At 33.7% G+C, this 16,301-nt stretch overlaps 1 protein-coding gene across 3 annotated transcripts in view; it reads right to left on the minus strand.

The window, feature by feature from the left end:
* Window positions 1-16,301, minus strand: part of TDP1 (tyrosyl-DNA phosphodiesterase 1) — a 170,779-nt gene that overhangs the window by 97,141 nt on the left and 57,337 nt on the right. For all 3 annotated transcript variants that reach the window (XM_051977416.1, XM_051977415.1, XM_051977414.1), the window contains 5 exons: window positions 14,726-14,896; window positions 13,243-13,321; window positions 7,705-7,890; window positions 4,634-4,682; window positions 369-435 (listed from right to left, as the gene is read on the minus strand). In XM_051977416.1, coding sequence (XP_051833376.1) covers window positions 369-435; window positions 4,634-4,682; window positions 7,705-7,890; window positions 13,243-13,321; window positions 14,726-14,896 — 552 coding nt within the window. The remainder of the gene's footprint in view (window positions 1-368; window positions 436-4,633; window positions 4,683-7,704; window positions 7,891-13,242; window positions 13,322-14,725; window positions 14,897-16,301) is intronic.

Genomic DNA, 16,301 nt, shown 5'->3' on the forward strand with positions numbered 1-16,301 from the left:
AAATTTTTTAAAATTCATTTATTCCATTATTTTAGTAGTCAAATAAAGAGAAAAGACAAAAAAATCATTACATTATAATTGTAGGCTGTATATTCTATTTTTGAAAAGTAGTACAAGAGAGAGAATTCTGGAGTTAGAAAAGCACAGGTGGAACTCCTGTCTCTGACACTTACTAGTGGTGGAAGCATGGGGCAAGTCATTGTCTTCCTACATCTCATTCTATTTCTCTCTTAAAAGTATGTATGCCACAAGGCTTTAGTGAGGCTCAATATACTGTCCTTAAGGTAATTTACATACTTTAGAATACTACCTAATTGTCAAGTGTTGTCATCATCTTTAACACGGAGAAATATAAAACTGGTACTTACTGAAAATAGGAGTGGAGCCAGAGTTGTTTCTCTGCAGTTTGTAAACTGTATGGAAGAGAGCCACCAGCTTTTAAGACAAGCAGAAGACAAAATAGGTTAGAAAATGATTCAGGAGAACTTTCTAAAATGTAGCAAGGAAGATGGAAGAGTACTTGAAAAAACATTCAGTAAACCACCAATAAGTAGATTTTTAAAAATATATCTTCATTAACTTTGTAAAATCTTTCTTTGAAAAAATAATTGTCCAAGCCCTACAACTAGCTATATTTATAAGGTTTCTTTTCCTGGAAAAGAAGATTAAGCAACACCAACTTGCCACAGGGCATGAAAAGGCTTGAAAATATTGAAAAGCATCAGAATATAGTGAACCTACATTGGAATTGGAATTAGAACAAATTAGATTTGAATTTAGACTTTGTAACTCAGTAACGTCCTATGTGATGTTGAGTAAATTATTTAAATTCTATGGCTATCAGTTTTCTCGTCTATAAAACTAATTTCTAACTAACTTTTGTGATCCTGAATTAAAGAATAGTGTAATTTAGTAGAAGGGGACTCCTAGATTAGTTCTGAATTATGCATTCAGAGGCCAAGAGTTCTATCTCTTGTCTACTACCAACTAGGCAGTCCCCTACGTAAGTAACTTCTCATTGAAACTCAGTTTTCCTATCTTTACAATGGGGATTAGATGGTCTTGTCTTCAAGTGCCTTTTCAAATCTAAAATTATATTACTGTGCAGAATATGACCCAAACAACTAGGTTCTTAAATATAAGAGGGGGGAGTTTTAATTATACAAATTAAACCCAAGAAAAATTTTCATTTAGCAGTAGTGCCTTTTTTTTTTTTAAACTAGAAGTCCAAGATCATAAATCTGGAAAATAATAATTTTCGATGTTTTTGTTGTTCTTTACATGTTTTAAGAATTTATAGACACACCAATAACACATATTATACACAAGTCAACAATTATGATAAGGATCAATGAGCTAAATGTGCTTTATATGATTGCATATGTAAGAGTTTGTGTATCTAGAATTCTGCAAACATTTAAAGAACATAAATATCAAATATTAATATATCTGGAAGTAAGATTTTTGGACTTCCCCAAAAAAGGCACCTGTTTAATGAAACTTTTAGCTGGGGTAATTGGTAGAATTATATGAAATAAAGCAACATACTAGGCTTAATAGCTAAAAATGATATAAGAGAGACAAGAAGCCAAGTCTTCTAATTCTAAACCCAATGCTTTTTCCACCACTCAGCTCTATCTCTTCCAAATTCAGATATGGTTTGAGATGAAATTATAGCTTGTAGTTAATTAAATTATCTCCACAAAAGAGAAGAGTTTGAAATTTAGCTCACTATGGCTAGAAAATTCATGTCTCTTGCTTCACAAAACTAAATACATTAATAGCATCAGTGCTAGTTTTAAAAAAAACAGTTTTATCTAAAATACAATATTCTTCATTAAAAGTGGATTTTTAAAGACCATAACTTAACAGATGATAGGCTATGTTCAAAGCACAGAAAATATGCCTCCTCCCATTCTCCCCAAATCCCAATATTCTTTCCTTAAATCTCATTGAAATTATTTCAGCTTTATTATTTATATGAGACAAATTAATAAGTTGTTGTTTAGTCATTTCAGTCTTTCTTTGTGACCCCATTTGAGGTTCCTTCTCTCCCCTTTTTCCCCATCCCCTGCTCTTGGAAAATATACTGGAATGATTTGCTATTTTTTTCTGTAGCTCATTTTACAAATGAGGAAAACTGAGTTAAACGGGGGTTAAGTGACTTGCCCAGGGTCATACAGCTACTAAGTGTTTGATGTCAGATTTGAACTCAAATCTCCCTTACTTCAGGTCTGATACCCTAATCCACTGCATTACTTAGCTGCCCTGCATTACTAAGTTCTTTATTTCAAAATAGCCTTCTAACAAATCTATATGTTACTTGTCAACAACAAATCAATCATAGAAGCTAAATGTTGGAAGGGAAATCTCAGGATCTATCTGATCCAACCAACATCTGCCCCCCCCAAAATCCTACTACATTTCCTTTCTTTTTTTCTACAACATTTTCAACAAAGATCATCCAGTTTCATCTGTACTACTTCTACCTAAAGGAGTTCCATGCTCTCCTAAGAGAGTTATATTAGGAACTTTTTACTCCCAGTAAACTTTAAATTAACCATCCTACAACTTCCCAATAGTTTTATGAACTGTTCAACTAATTGACTAGTCCTAACCTCTGGAGCCAAGCTAATTCCCTTTAGAAACAACTTTTAAATACCTGAGGTCAGCTAACATATCTTCCCCCAAGTCTTTTCTTCTATAGATGAAATATTCCCAATGCCTTTAACTAATGATCCTCCTATAACTAAAAATTAAATAATTTTATCTAAAATAAAGTGCTATGATTATTTTCTGTTCAACATATATAACCTCATATACAATAAGCAGCGGACATTTTTTAACTGAATTGTTAATACGTTCCATCTTAGCACATGGTTTATGTTTATATGATAGTTTACAAATGGCACAAATAGCATATAGCCTTGTATATAATAAACAATAAATATCTGTTGGACTGAATCTTGCTAAATGGTTTTGAAGCTGCTCTCTGCTGGAATCTTATTCCAACTTGTCAATGTCCTTCCTAAATGAAGTGCCCATAGTAACAGAATATTCTGTGGTCTGACCAGGGCAGAATATCAAGGGATTAGCAATTCCCTCATTCTGTTTACTGTCTCTCTTAAGTCTAACATCACTATGGCTTTCTGGGTTGCCATATTTTAAAGCTGACTCACACTAAGTTGGAACTATACTTTAAGCCTTAGGTCTTTTTCCAGTTATTGAGCCACATTTTTTCCTTTCTTATACTGGTGAAATTAATTTATTATTAAAAATCAGAGCATAAGGCTTTATTTTCACTCTATTGAATGTTATTTTAGACAAGGTTGATCATTTTAGTTTATAGAGAGTATTCTGGATCCTGAAACTGTCATCCAATGCAAACATATCTCTTTCCCCTGTCTATTGTGTCATTTGGTAATTTCTCAAGTTCATCATTTGTTTCTTCATTAGTCATTGATAAGAAGAAAAAAAATCCCAATAACCAAATTATTATTAATCTTTACAATTAAGACATTTTATAAATTAAAAAAGGGTATATAAACACAAACTTAGCATTTATTAAATTTATTGGGGAGGTATATATTTGGAAATTAATGTGAAATAAAAACAAAAAGTGTCGATAAAAATAGAGACAAGAAGAAATAGCATGTAGAGAGGTAACCTTGTAATCTGGAAGACCTGGGATCCTCATGTCTAAATCATATGAGCTGTGTGATCCCAGGCAAGTCATTTAACCTTTCAAATTCTGAGGCAACTAAGATTTTTTGTTGCATGAAAGGTGGATTACAGAGAAGAGCTTCCTCATCCAGAAATTCCCTAGACCAATGAAATCAAAGGCCTAGTCCATTTCAGTTATCAATAAAATCTCTCTAATAAGGTTTTTACTAATACTTAGCAGCCACAATACATTTTTAAATGCCTGCCCTACCTACAGGCAGGTTCTAAATTAGGGAGAAGGGAGAGACAAAAAAATTTTCAAAATAATTTTAATTGTAATCCTTCACCTTCCCCCTGAATACCCACATTTCTACATTTCTTTCTTTATGTGTAGAATGCATAAAACTACAAAATAGGTCCTGAATCAGTATAGCAAAGGAAAATCTGTTCTTTAATTTGGATATCACTTAAATCTAGACTTTATGGGCAGGAAACAAAAATGCTAATGGATGAGGAATCAAACCACTATTGGAATAGGAGCTAGACCTGTGATTTCATTCTGACAGGTATATTTCAGGTGAGGAAATTCCCTTCATGAACCCAGATTAGTACATTCTCTGTGTCTTAAAGACTGAGATTTGCTTAAAGCAATCAAAGGTTAAGGGACTTGCCAGGAGTCACACAATCACTACACGTCAGCTCAAGTCATACTTGCTCCCCCAAGGGGGGGGGTAGTCTTCTGGTTCCATGGTTGTCTCTCATACTACCATGTCATGCTAATTTTTCATGTTCCAAAGAGTCTCTGATGAAGATTAAAGACACACTCCCATAATTCCCTTCTCCTCCTACCACTCTCCTCAACTTCAAAGAAGACTTTAACATTGTTCTAAATTAGAAGCCATTCTTGCAAATTATCTTAGAAAATTAATAACGTGTTTAAAACCACCACCAATAAAGCATTATGATTTACCAGGATATCCTTCCAAACTGTTCCGGACATTCTCCACCGTGGGATAAATCTAAACAAGGAAGGAAACAAAATTGAGAATATAACAGGTGAAAAAAGTGATCTTCTCCTTTCATTAAGGCAAACCCCCTCCATTGGTATACGTGATTCCCAATCTCTCCTTTCTCCAAGGCCTTAATATTCTATGTCTTTTGCATCTTCAATCTCTCTCTCCACTCTTTCATCTACAAATATGGCCCAATTTTTCCTGTCTTTCAGGCCGCTTACTGCTCTGAACACTACCATCATTCTCCAAGTCAAAAGCCAGTGATCATCTCAGACTCCCCTTTATCTCTCATCCTTCTCCTCTCTTCAGTTGTGTGATGTAATAGTTTCAGATCTGAAGGGAAGTAAATCTTTGTTGCAATGGCCATGATTCTAGTGTATGTTCCTGAAACAAATCACCTCACCCTTCCATTTTCAGCTTCTTCATTTCTCAGTTGAGATAACAGATGTAAACAAATCTGCAAACCATTAAGCACTCTGTGAAAGAGGGTTACCATAATTATTTTAATGTTCTTGCTCTAGCTTTCAATTTCGTTGCATTCCTCCTACCAACCAATAAGTCTTAACTCCTAATAAACCTTGCCTAAATGATGGAGGTATTCCCTGCATTCAGTCTCTGTTTCTCCAATCATTAGTCAGTGAGACAACCAGTAATTACTAAGGGTCTAAGTACTGTGGATACAAAAAAAAAAAAAAAAAAGAAAATGAGAATTCTTGTTCTCAATAAGTTTAATGGGGGAAACAACACATTAACAATTACATATAAACAAGATCAGAAAGGATAAATATGGATAGTCTCCAAGGGAAGGCACTAAGCCTGGGAAAAGCTTTTTTTAAGAAGATGGAGCATTAGCTGACTCTTGGAGGGAGCCAGGAGGGGGAGATAAAGAGGGAAGCTATTTGCAGGTAGGGGAACAGCCAGTGAAAACTCTCAAGGGTGGAAAATGATAGTTGAACAGCAAAAAGGTTAGTGTCACTGGACCATGACAATAGGACACAAAAGGGAGCAATCTTATTGAACGGCTGTGATTATGTCATTCCTTTACTCAAACATCTATTATATATCCCTCCTCCCCTTCATGTTACCTTAAAGTTTACTCTAGCTCTTGTCTACCATCAAATTTTTAGCTTACCAGAGACTGCTAAATGACCCAGTGGATAGAGCACCAGGTCAGGAGTCAGGAAGACTCAATTCTGGGAGTTCAAATATGACCTCAGACACTTACTAGCTGGGTAATCAAATGAGCGAGTCACTTAACCTTGTTTGATTCAGTTTTCTCATCTGTAAAATGGGCACAATAACACCACTTACCCAGCAAGTTGAAAGGATCAAATGAGATGATATATGTACAGCATTTACTAGAGTATCTGACATACAGTAGGTGCTAGATAAATGCTTATTCTCTTCCTCCTCTCCGCATTCTGTTCCCCAATCCTGGAAAGTACTGCTTCATAATTCTGCCTTTTGGAGTGGAATGGATGAAACCATCCTTCCACAGCCAAATGCAAACATGGTATCTTCCATGACATTTCTGTTTGATCCTCCCAAGTACAAATAGAATTCTACCACCTTTGGATTTCTCATATTATTGTCTTTGCTATTCTCCTATTTTCATTCTGTATTTTAGCTGAGTACATTCTCTAACTAGATTGTGACCATTTTTATTATTCTCTGTGGCTCCCACAAAACTGGCACAGTCCCCTACAAATATTTAAATAGGCACTCAATGAGTCTTCATTGAACTGAACTTCAAAAAATTAAAAATCTACATTTTAAAATGCATGAATTATTCCATTGATATAAACCAATTAGTTTCACACAAAAGAAAGCTTCATAAAAAGTTAATATTTAGCCTTTTAAGGCTTTGCAAAAAAACTATTCAAATAATAAAGGCCTATCTTATCAAAAATGCAAAAGTTTGGTAAAAAGTTTATAAGAAACTGAAAAAAGGTGAGGAAAAAACCACTTATATAACCTTAGATTTGATTACTTCTTAAATTAACATTAAATAAATGGAGAATTAATTACTAACCTGTAATTCTCTAAATATTTAATATTGCTCATGGTGACTCAGAAAAAAGCTGTAACTGAGTCAAAGTAGTGAGCTAGTCTGTGATGTTATAGTAGTCCTCTAACATATTCTTAATATTAGCAGAGAGTAACAATCACAATCAAAAATAGCATTCACATGTTATATACTTAGCCTGTTATGCCTACAGAGCACATTGTGTATCATTCTAAGTCTATATAATGTTAGAGTTGAACAGGATCTTGAAGAATGTGTAGTTCAACCCTTTTATAATTCAAATGAAAAAAACTGAAACCCCCAATAATCTCAGGAGGTAAAAACTTAATGAAATTAAGTTATTACAACTTCCATTTTACAACCAAGAAAAGGAGAAGGGGAAGAAGACAATAAGCATTTATTAAGCATCCATTATATACCAAGTGCTTTACTAGTATCACATTCATTTAATTTTCACAATAACCCTGGGAAGAGGATACTATTTTTATACCCATATGATAGTTGGGGAAACTAAGGCAAATTAAAGTGTCTTACAGGATCACATAGCTAGAAAATGTCTGAGGCCAAATTTGAAGTCAAGTCTTCTTAACTCTAGGACCACTGTTTTTAATCACTGTACCATCTAGCTGAGTAAAGTGAGTCAACCAAGATCATCCAGTTTCAGAGATGACCCTACTCCAAATCTTCAACCTTGGAAGACCATGACTCTTTCAAGTATAAGACTTCTCTTTAGAGCTTGATGAAAAGTTAGAGCCTCCACTCAAATCCCTGAATAAATGCATCCATTCTTAGAATCAAAGAGTTTGACCCAGAAGGAACCTTAAAAGGTCATCTTCCTTTCACAAATTGACAAACTGAGTCTCAAAGAGATTAACTAACTGGCTACAGCACACCAATAGCAGTAAGCAGCTGAATTAGGACAAGGACCCACATCCCTATGTTCTTTTTTCCATCACACTGAATATGTAAAAATGTATCAAGTGAATGCAGAAAGATACTTACCAAATGAAGAGGGACATTATGCTGTCCTTGATTCTTTCCATGATTTCCTAGAATCACCAAGCTATCTTTAAACTCAGAACAAAGCCATTTAGACTCATCAGCTCCCAAAGAACCAATGCTTGAAAACTGGCCTACAATAGGCCAAGACTGTTGCTCGGGTATCAATGAAGTGTGCTCTTTCAGAAGCTATGAGAAGAGAAAGTTGTTATTTTGCATCATAAATTCAAATAGCCCAGGACAAAAACGGAGTCATCTTTGGAGAGACACTAAGCTATCTTTATCTCAAATTCCTAATTCTTGGAAAAAAGAAAATTTTAAAACTTTATGAATTTTAATTTCTTGAAAAAAAAATTCAAACAAAAGTTTGTTTTTTCCCCCTCAGTGTGGTTATTCTTCTTCCTAAATTTTATTTTTAGCACTCATTTTTTAAAATATAAATTCTAAATATTCTTCTTCTTTCAAATCCCTATCCCCAACTATTGAGAAGATGAGGATTCTGATAACAATTATGCATGTGAAGTCATATAAAACATTTCCATATTAGCCTTACTACCACCTCCTTGGGGGAATAAAATTAAGTGGAAAAAATCCTCAGAGATCATCAGTGCTTTCTATTGCTGTTCTGTTTTAATGGAATCAGTGAATTCATTTTTTTAAACTTTGGAAAATTCTTTATTCTAACCAAATTCAGATAATAATAAAAGAATAAAAGAAAATAATTAAACAGGAAAAGAAAGGACAACTGAATTGTCAAAGAAATTCCACTAACCCACTTATTATTGAAATATTGTTAATTGTCTTAATAGCAAGATTTTCCCCAATGTATTTGACTTTAGATATTTAAAACAGATCTAAATATCCAATTTTCACACCTGTACTCAAAGGTTGATACTCAAAATAGCTTAGTGGTTTACAAAACATATGTGGTTTACAAAACACTCCTTTTTGGGAACAAACTCCTAAGATGGGTAGTATCAGCATTATTGTCCTCATTTCATAGTTAAGACTGCTGAAATTGAGAGGTAAGATTACTTCCCGAAAACCAGGATCGCACTCAGTATCCTGAGACAACAGAAAAAATTCAGGATTTAGAATACTGTAAGTAGAGTCATAAAAGCTGAGTTCAAATTCCAGCTCTATCACCTAATGTATGTACTGTTTAGTCATTGAACCTACACGGGCCTGAGAAAAATGATTTGCAATGTCCCTTTGAAACCTGCAAGATGAAATTTGAGCTCAATGTTTTTCTTCTACTAGGGCTTCTTAAACTTTTTCCACCTTTTTCCTCTTCCCCTGGAAAGTTTTTATGCAAACATGGGTATACTGGTATATAAAACAGGCACACAAATTAAACATATACTGATAATAAATCTAATTTCATGACCCTCTCCATATTAAGATATGTGACTCCATATGTAATCATGATCTACAGTTTAAGAAGCAGGGCTCTATACTATACTTTCATTAGTAAGTTAAAACTTACTACTATGAACAAGCCAAAATGTTCATCACTTGATGAACTGTGATGGACGTGGCTCTTCACAACTCAATTGTGGTGATTCAAGAAGATTCCAGAGTTGGAATGAAAAATGCATATCATACCCAGGGAGTGAACTATGGAGACTAAAAGTGGATCAAAGCATAGTATTTTCACATTTTTGTTTACTTTTTTTTCCTCTCATTTTTTTTTTTTTTACCTTATGGTCTGATTTTTCTTGTACCACATGACAAACATGGAAATGTTTAAAAAGATAGCACACATTTAATCTATATCAGGTGGCCTATATCAGATAGCTTGCTGTCCTGGGAAAGTGGTAGGTGAGAGAGGGAGAAAAATTTGGAACATGTAAGTTTTATGAAAATGAAGACTGAAAACTATCTTTACATGTATTTGTAATTGTAAAATTGTAAAAAATGTAATTGAGAAAAAAATATTCATCATTGTGTCTATTATTGGAATCAGAGGAAATGGGTTCAAATCCTACATCCACTACTCACTATACGATTTTCCCCCCCTTTCTAGGCCTTTTTTGTCTGTATAATGGGAGCTAGACTAGAAGACTTCTACAGATACTTTTACCATGACATTCTATGACCCTCCATCGAGGGCCCATAAGAAAGGAGGAAGGTATCTATGAAATTACTAGGGAATGAAGAGGCATCAGGTAGAGGGAAAGAAATTCAATAGCAAATGCATATAACAGATTAAGAGTCATGAGCATACAGGAAAAACCAACTAAATACTTTTAAGTAGTTACTAGTAATCAGAAAGTAACATGTGCTAAGAAGCACCAGGCTAAGCAAGAGCCAATAATAATTAGCATTTATATAGTGCTCTAATATTTACAAACTGCCTTGTTTGCATTACCCTATGAGGGAGGTGTATTATTTTCCGGTGATGTGGATGGAGAGGAAGTCACTTTTCCAGGGAGTGCCTGGGCAAAATTTGAACTCAGGTCTTCTAGACTTCAAATCTTTGTTATTTTGCTTGGCTATTTTCAATTAGGAAAAAAAACTACTCATGACTCCATTTAGGATGTTGCTGGCAAAGACACTACAGTGGCTGGCATTTCCTTCTCTAGCTTGTTTTACAAATAAGGAAACTGAGGCTATAGGGTTAAGTGACTTGGCCAGGGTCTTATAACTGAGAAATGGAACTCAGGAAGTGTTTTCTTGACTCCAGGTCTGGCATTCTATCTAACTGCTGCCCTCCAATTCTATTCAAGTCTTAATCTATTCACAATGCTACAATGAGGATTTTATTAAATAGTAGTAGTAGATAATCATGCCTAGCTACTTCCTATAAATTATCCAAATAGGTTTTTAAGGCATTAATGCTTTTAAAAAATTTCTCCTGGCATATAGGCTACAACCATGGTCTCCAAAGAATTGTTGCACAGCATTCATGAGGTATAGCAAAGGTAAAGTATACGATTTATATAGCGATTAAGGCATAGGAAGTCACATTAGGATTTATAAAGGGCTGTAATTATGTTCTAATGAGGCAGTTATCAAGCAGCTATTATTACTATCATTTCCAATATGTTGTCTACTTAATTCTATTTGTTGACTTTTTCCATGATTTTTCACAACAGGAGCAAATATAACTTTTGTAACTAGAATGCCCTTCAGGGAATTTAAATTAAATCCATTTCCAATATACAGCAACAGTTTATTAAAACTGTTCTCTTACTATGAAAGATATACCACAAGTTATAATATTCCTAAAAGAAATAGGATCAATAGATGAGTGCTGAAGAGGCCAGAAGATGGGGGGAAAGGAAAGTTCCACAGAAGAAACCTTTTTCCATTTATGTTTCTTTTAAGAAATCTATCCTTTTAGAGCATCTGAAATTAAGGAATGAATAAAGTGAGGTACAATGGAGTATTATTGGACTTTAAGAATGGATGGATGCAACTTATATGAATTGTTAAAAAAAATGAAATAGAACTCAGAAACCAATATTTGCTTAGCATAGTATCTGGAAAACAGTAGGTGCTTAATGAATGATTGATGATATGAATTGATGCAAAGTGAACTAAGCAGAACCAGGAGAACATTCTAAACAGTCATAACAGTATTATATGATAATTAACTGTGGAAAATAAAATCTCAGTTACTCTAAGACAATATTCCAAAACACCGTGATGAAAAATGCTATCCACCATCAGAGAGAACTGATGAAATGAATGCAAACAAGCATAATTTTATAATTTTTTTTATTCTTCTTGCTTTTTTGTGACATGAGCAATATGGAAATATATTTTCCATGATTTAACATGTATAATTAATCTAGTGGCACAGTGGATATTTAATACTTAAAATACAAATTAAGAAGAAAAAAAATGACATGTACACAGCATACCGTAAGAGAGAATTCAATATTATTGTTCTGTAAGAAATGACCAGCAGGATGATTTCAGAGGGGCCTGGAGAGACTTACATGAACTGATGCTGAGTGAAATGAGCAGAACTGGGAGATCATTATACATAGCAACAACAGGATTATACGATGATTAATTCTGATGGACGTAGTTCTCCTCAACAATGAGATTATTCAACCAGTTCCACTTGTGCAGTGATAAAGAGAGCCATCTACACCCAGAGAGAGGACCGTGGGAATCGAGTGTGGACCACAACATAGCAGTCTTACTCTATTATTGTTTGCTTGCATTTTGTTTTCTTTCTCAGGTTTTTTTTCTTTCTAGATTCAATTTTTCTTGTGCAGCAAGATAACTGTATAAATATGTATATATATATATCTATATATATATATATAGATATATATATCTATATCTATATTGGATTTAACATATTTAACATGTATGTGACTACCTGCCATCTAGGGGAGGGGGTGAGGGGAAGGAGGGAAAATTTGGAAATTTGAAAAATTACCCATGCATGTTTTGTAAATAAAAACCTTTAATTAAAAAAAAAAAAGACAGAGAATTCAATATAAAACAATAAATTTCCATTTCAAGAAAATCTATATAATAAATGCTATGCGTTTTCTTGGCTTCCTTTTTGATTTTCTTTTGTTCTATGCTGTGTCCTTTCTATTTTATTTTTTCTTCCTGTCTCTCCTTGCTTACCCTAAAAAAAGGATACAATTAAGAATGGATATGTGTGTGTGTGTGTGTGTGTGTGTGTGTGTATACATGTATACATGTATATACCCACAGATCTTTACAAACATACACACATATATAATACATATATACTCATACATGTACAAGTAAGATCATACAATGCTTATTTCCTTTTATCATATGTTTCTCTGAAGATGGATAGCATCGTTCTTCATAAGTCCAAGTCTTTTCATATCTTCTTCAATCAACTCGCTCATCATTTTCTACACCACAGAAATATTCCTTTCTGGATTCAAACACAATCTTCTTTCATAGGATCTTTGAGGTTGATTTAGATATAATATATAATAGTTTTATAATAGCTATAGTAGTATATATTATATACAACTATATTACATATATTATATAACTATATATTATAGTCATATATTACATGTTATATATTATCATATTATATATACTATATATAACTAATTTGCATTTATATATTTGTGCATTCTGTGTATCATAAATGTATTTATATATTATCTTACATAATTTGTATTATATAATATATAACATATACATAATATAATAATTTACAACAGTTATGATAGTTTGAATGACTTGTTCACTCAAAGATATTCTTAAAACAATACTCCCATTACTATATATAATGTTCTCTTGATTCTGCTCATTTTGCTCTTCATGATTACATGGAGGTCTCTCCATGCTTTTCTACAATCATTGAGCTCATCATTTCTTTGAAAACAGTAATATTCCATCATGAACATACCACAGTTTCTTTAGCCATCCTCCCAATAATCCTAGGAGCAGGGTACTCCTGTTTTACAGAAGAAAAAGCTGAGGTCCAGAGAGATTAGCCCCGTGCATATAGCTAGGAAATAGATCACAATTCTCAAGAAGTTTGCATTCCAAGAAAAATAAAAAAACACTAAAAGCTGTTACCTTCCTTAGCCGAAAATGGCCCCAGTCTTCTATATGTTTCCCCTGAAATCGTCCAGGAGTTGACCCAATAAGATAAACTCTAAAAACCATCAGAGACAAGTGATAAAATGTCAAAGCAACTCAGCTTTGGCAACAGCATCTAAGTCAAAAACGTAATGTGTGGAATATTATTATGTGACATTTTGAACACAGAGTAATTTATATCCATAAATAGCATTTTCAGGTAATCAGAAAATCTATTTACAGAATGTTTACTATTTGCAGGGCACTGTGTTTTTTTGCAAAGAAAATACAAAATAAAACAAAATAAAATTTTTTTTAGAAAAATATGCTCAACCCCTCCCCACCTCTGTAAGGTATATGGAGGAAATGCTCATTTTGTTTGGTGTTTGTTAAGTTCAGAATTTTTTAAAACATTAGAAATAAAGAATATTCAACAAATATTAAGTGAGTATCTCCAAGGTAGAAGGCACCATGGGAAATTTTCTGAAAAGGGACTAAGGACAAAGCTGCTATGTTTTCCTTTCCAGCCTCCTTCTTACAAGTCAATTTGCCCCATGAAATTTAAGTCCCCATTCTCTGCTTTATTCTCTTTATTCATTCAATTAAAATTCATTGAACACTTTCAACAAACAGAGAAGAAAATGTGAGGGGCTAGAAAAATGAGTGAGATGCCTTCTCTGCCCTGAACAAGCTCATATTATATCAGGAAAGAAAAGGCAAAACTAAGACAAAATGTTTTAGGTGCCACAAGAAATGCAGGATTAAAATCCTACAAGGCTTAGAAGTTTGATTTCTGTATCCTCATGAAGAAAGGAGGCAAGAGGTTTCACTGCTTGCTTCCCATTGTAAAGTTGGAGGAACAAGAGGCAAAGATAAATCGGGGCACACTTTGAATTATAGGATTGAGAAAAAGATAACACACACATTCAGATAAATATCACATCATCATTTCTCAACAAAGAAAGAGGAAAAAAACCTTATGCAGGCTCTCAAGATTTTTATTACAATCTTTAAATCAGAGATTAACTTTTTTTTTTGGAGTAGGGGGGAATGAACAGAATTTCTCAGAATGTTTTTAAATGCAGTAAGATACAAAGTAATGCAAAGGAAATCAGTTATCCTGAAATAATAATGCAATTTTTCCCCATCCAAGTTTATAGAAATTGATCTGCATGTCATAGGTTTACAATCCCTGTTCCACATGATTTCAGAAAATTTAGCTTCTACTACTGGATCTCTTTTTACCCACCAACTCCAGAACTTATTATTCTGTATTTATGCTAATGCCTCCTTATTCTCAATAATTATTTTATATTTACTTTGCATTTCCTAGCCGTGGAAATATTATTTTTTCTATGAGAATTTAAGTTCCTTGAAAGCAAGGACTATTTCATTTTTGCCTCTAAGTTCCCCTGTATCTAACACAGTTCCCCAGCACATAGTAGGCACTTAATAAATTATCTTCATGAATAAAGCCTACCTTGTTTCAGAAAGGTCATGCTTTTGGATGATATCTATCCATTCTTTGAGGGGAGGAGCATTGTAAGCCATCAAGTAGCTTATCAGATCAGATTTGAAGTTTGTTGATGATTCACCATAAGTACTGGTTGTTCCACATGGTAGTCGTGGATATAAAGGGCTGAGCCATATTCTATAAGAAAATAAAAAAGAAAAGGACAAAAACACAGAGGCAAAAAAGAGAGAGACAGAGAGAGATCAGGGCACCGAGAACACATAAGCTGGGGTACTATCTTGGGTCATTTTACTTACCATGCATTTATTCTAGAGAAGAGGTGAGTTATTTCTTATTAAGGATGCAAGGGATTGTTATACCAAATATCCTCCCCACTTTAAACCCTGGAATAAGTTGCAAAGGGATACAGCTGGTACTTCTTTTCTAGCTGTTTTAGATAAGCCAGATTTTCACCTTCTTGGAATGGCTGCAAGTGGATAAACCAGAAGCCAGAGCAGAACTGTGGTCCATAAATGGATAAGTTCTCTATTCAAACATCACATATAATATTAAAAGTATAAGACCTGGAGTTAGGAAGATACTAGTTTGAAGGGTGCCTCCAGCACTGTCTAGCTATAGACTTAGTTTTTTCATTTGTACAATGAAGATAATAATATATGAAGAACCAACTCATGTGAGAACTGCAAGGATCACACAAAATAATGCATGAAAAATATTTCTCAAAGCTTAAAGTGCCACATAATCAGCTCAGAGCTGGGCGGCACCTTGAAGTCTCTCTGGCCCTCCCTCATCATCTTTAAGACAAGGCTTAGAAGTGGGAGAGATAAGGCTATAACACAAGTTCCTTTATCCCAATCTGACACTCCTTCCTTGGGCAGAGGAGGCCATGTGCTACCACAGTCACTGCAGCAATGACTAACTACTTCTAATGTTACAGACTCAAAATGTCCTTATATACTAAAGGGAGATTTAGAGGGAATCCAAAAATTTGAAGCATCAATGAGGAAGAAAAATGTATAATTCAAAAAAATGACTCTCCATTTCATTTTGCAAACATTGTGATTAATTTTTTTCAAAACATAAAAAACATTTAGTTTCTCTTTGTATCTAACATGCCTTTTAAAAAATTCTAACACATAATTCAGATGAGTAATGATTTGAAGAAAACAATTCCAAAAGAATCAGATAATAATCCAATAACCCACAAAATATGAGTCTGCCATTAATCACTTCAAAGTATGCACCTGGGAAAACAGTGGGTTTTTGTTACAATTTCTTATACATCAAATACATGTATTTGCCCTATTTTTATGTGAAAAACAATCCTGGGAACATGGAAAACACATTTGTGGAGAACAGGTTTTCCAAAAAGGGCCAGTAGCATGACACTGTCTTCCAAATATCTCCATAAATTTCGTTCTTTTTAGTTGCAAACAACATAAAGGACACAAAAAGCAGATCATTAATTGACTACTTCCAATTTTTCATAAAACACTAAGATTTCAAAAAAAATTCCTATGTGAATTCTACAAGATATGACCCTCTTCTTTTTTCTTTAATAAGAAAGCTAAATCTTGTTACA

The sequence above is a fragment of the Antechinus flavipes genome, chromosome 2 (assembly GCF_016432865.1).
Source record: "Antechinus flavipes isolate AdamAnt ecotype Samford, QLD, Australia chromosome 2, AdamAnt_v2, whole genome shotgun sequence".
NCBI classification, from domain to species: domain Eukaryota; kingdom Metazoa; phylum Chordata; class Mammalia; order Dasyuromorphia; family Dasyuridae; genus Antechinus; species Antechinus flavipes.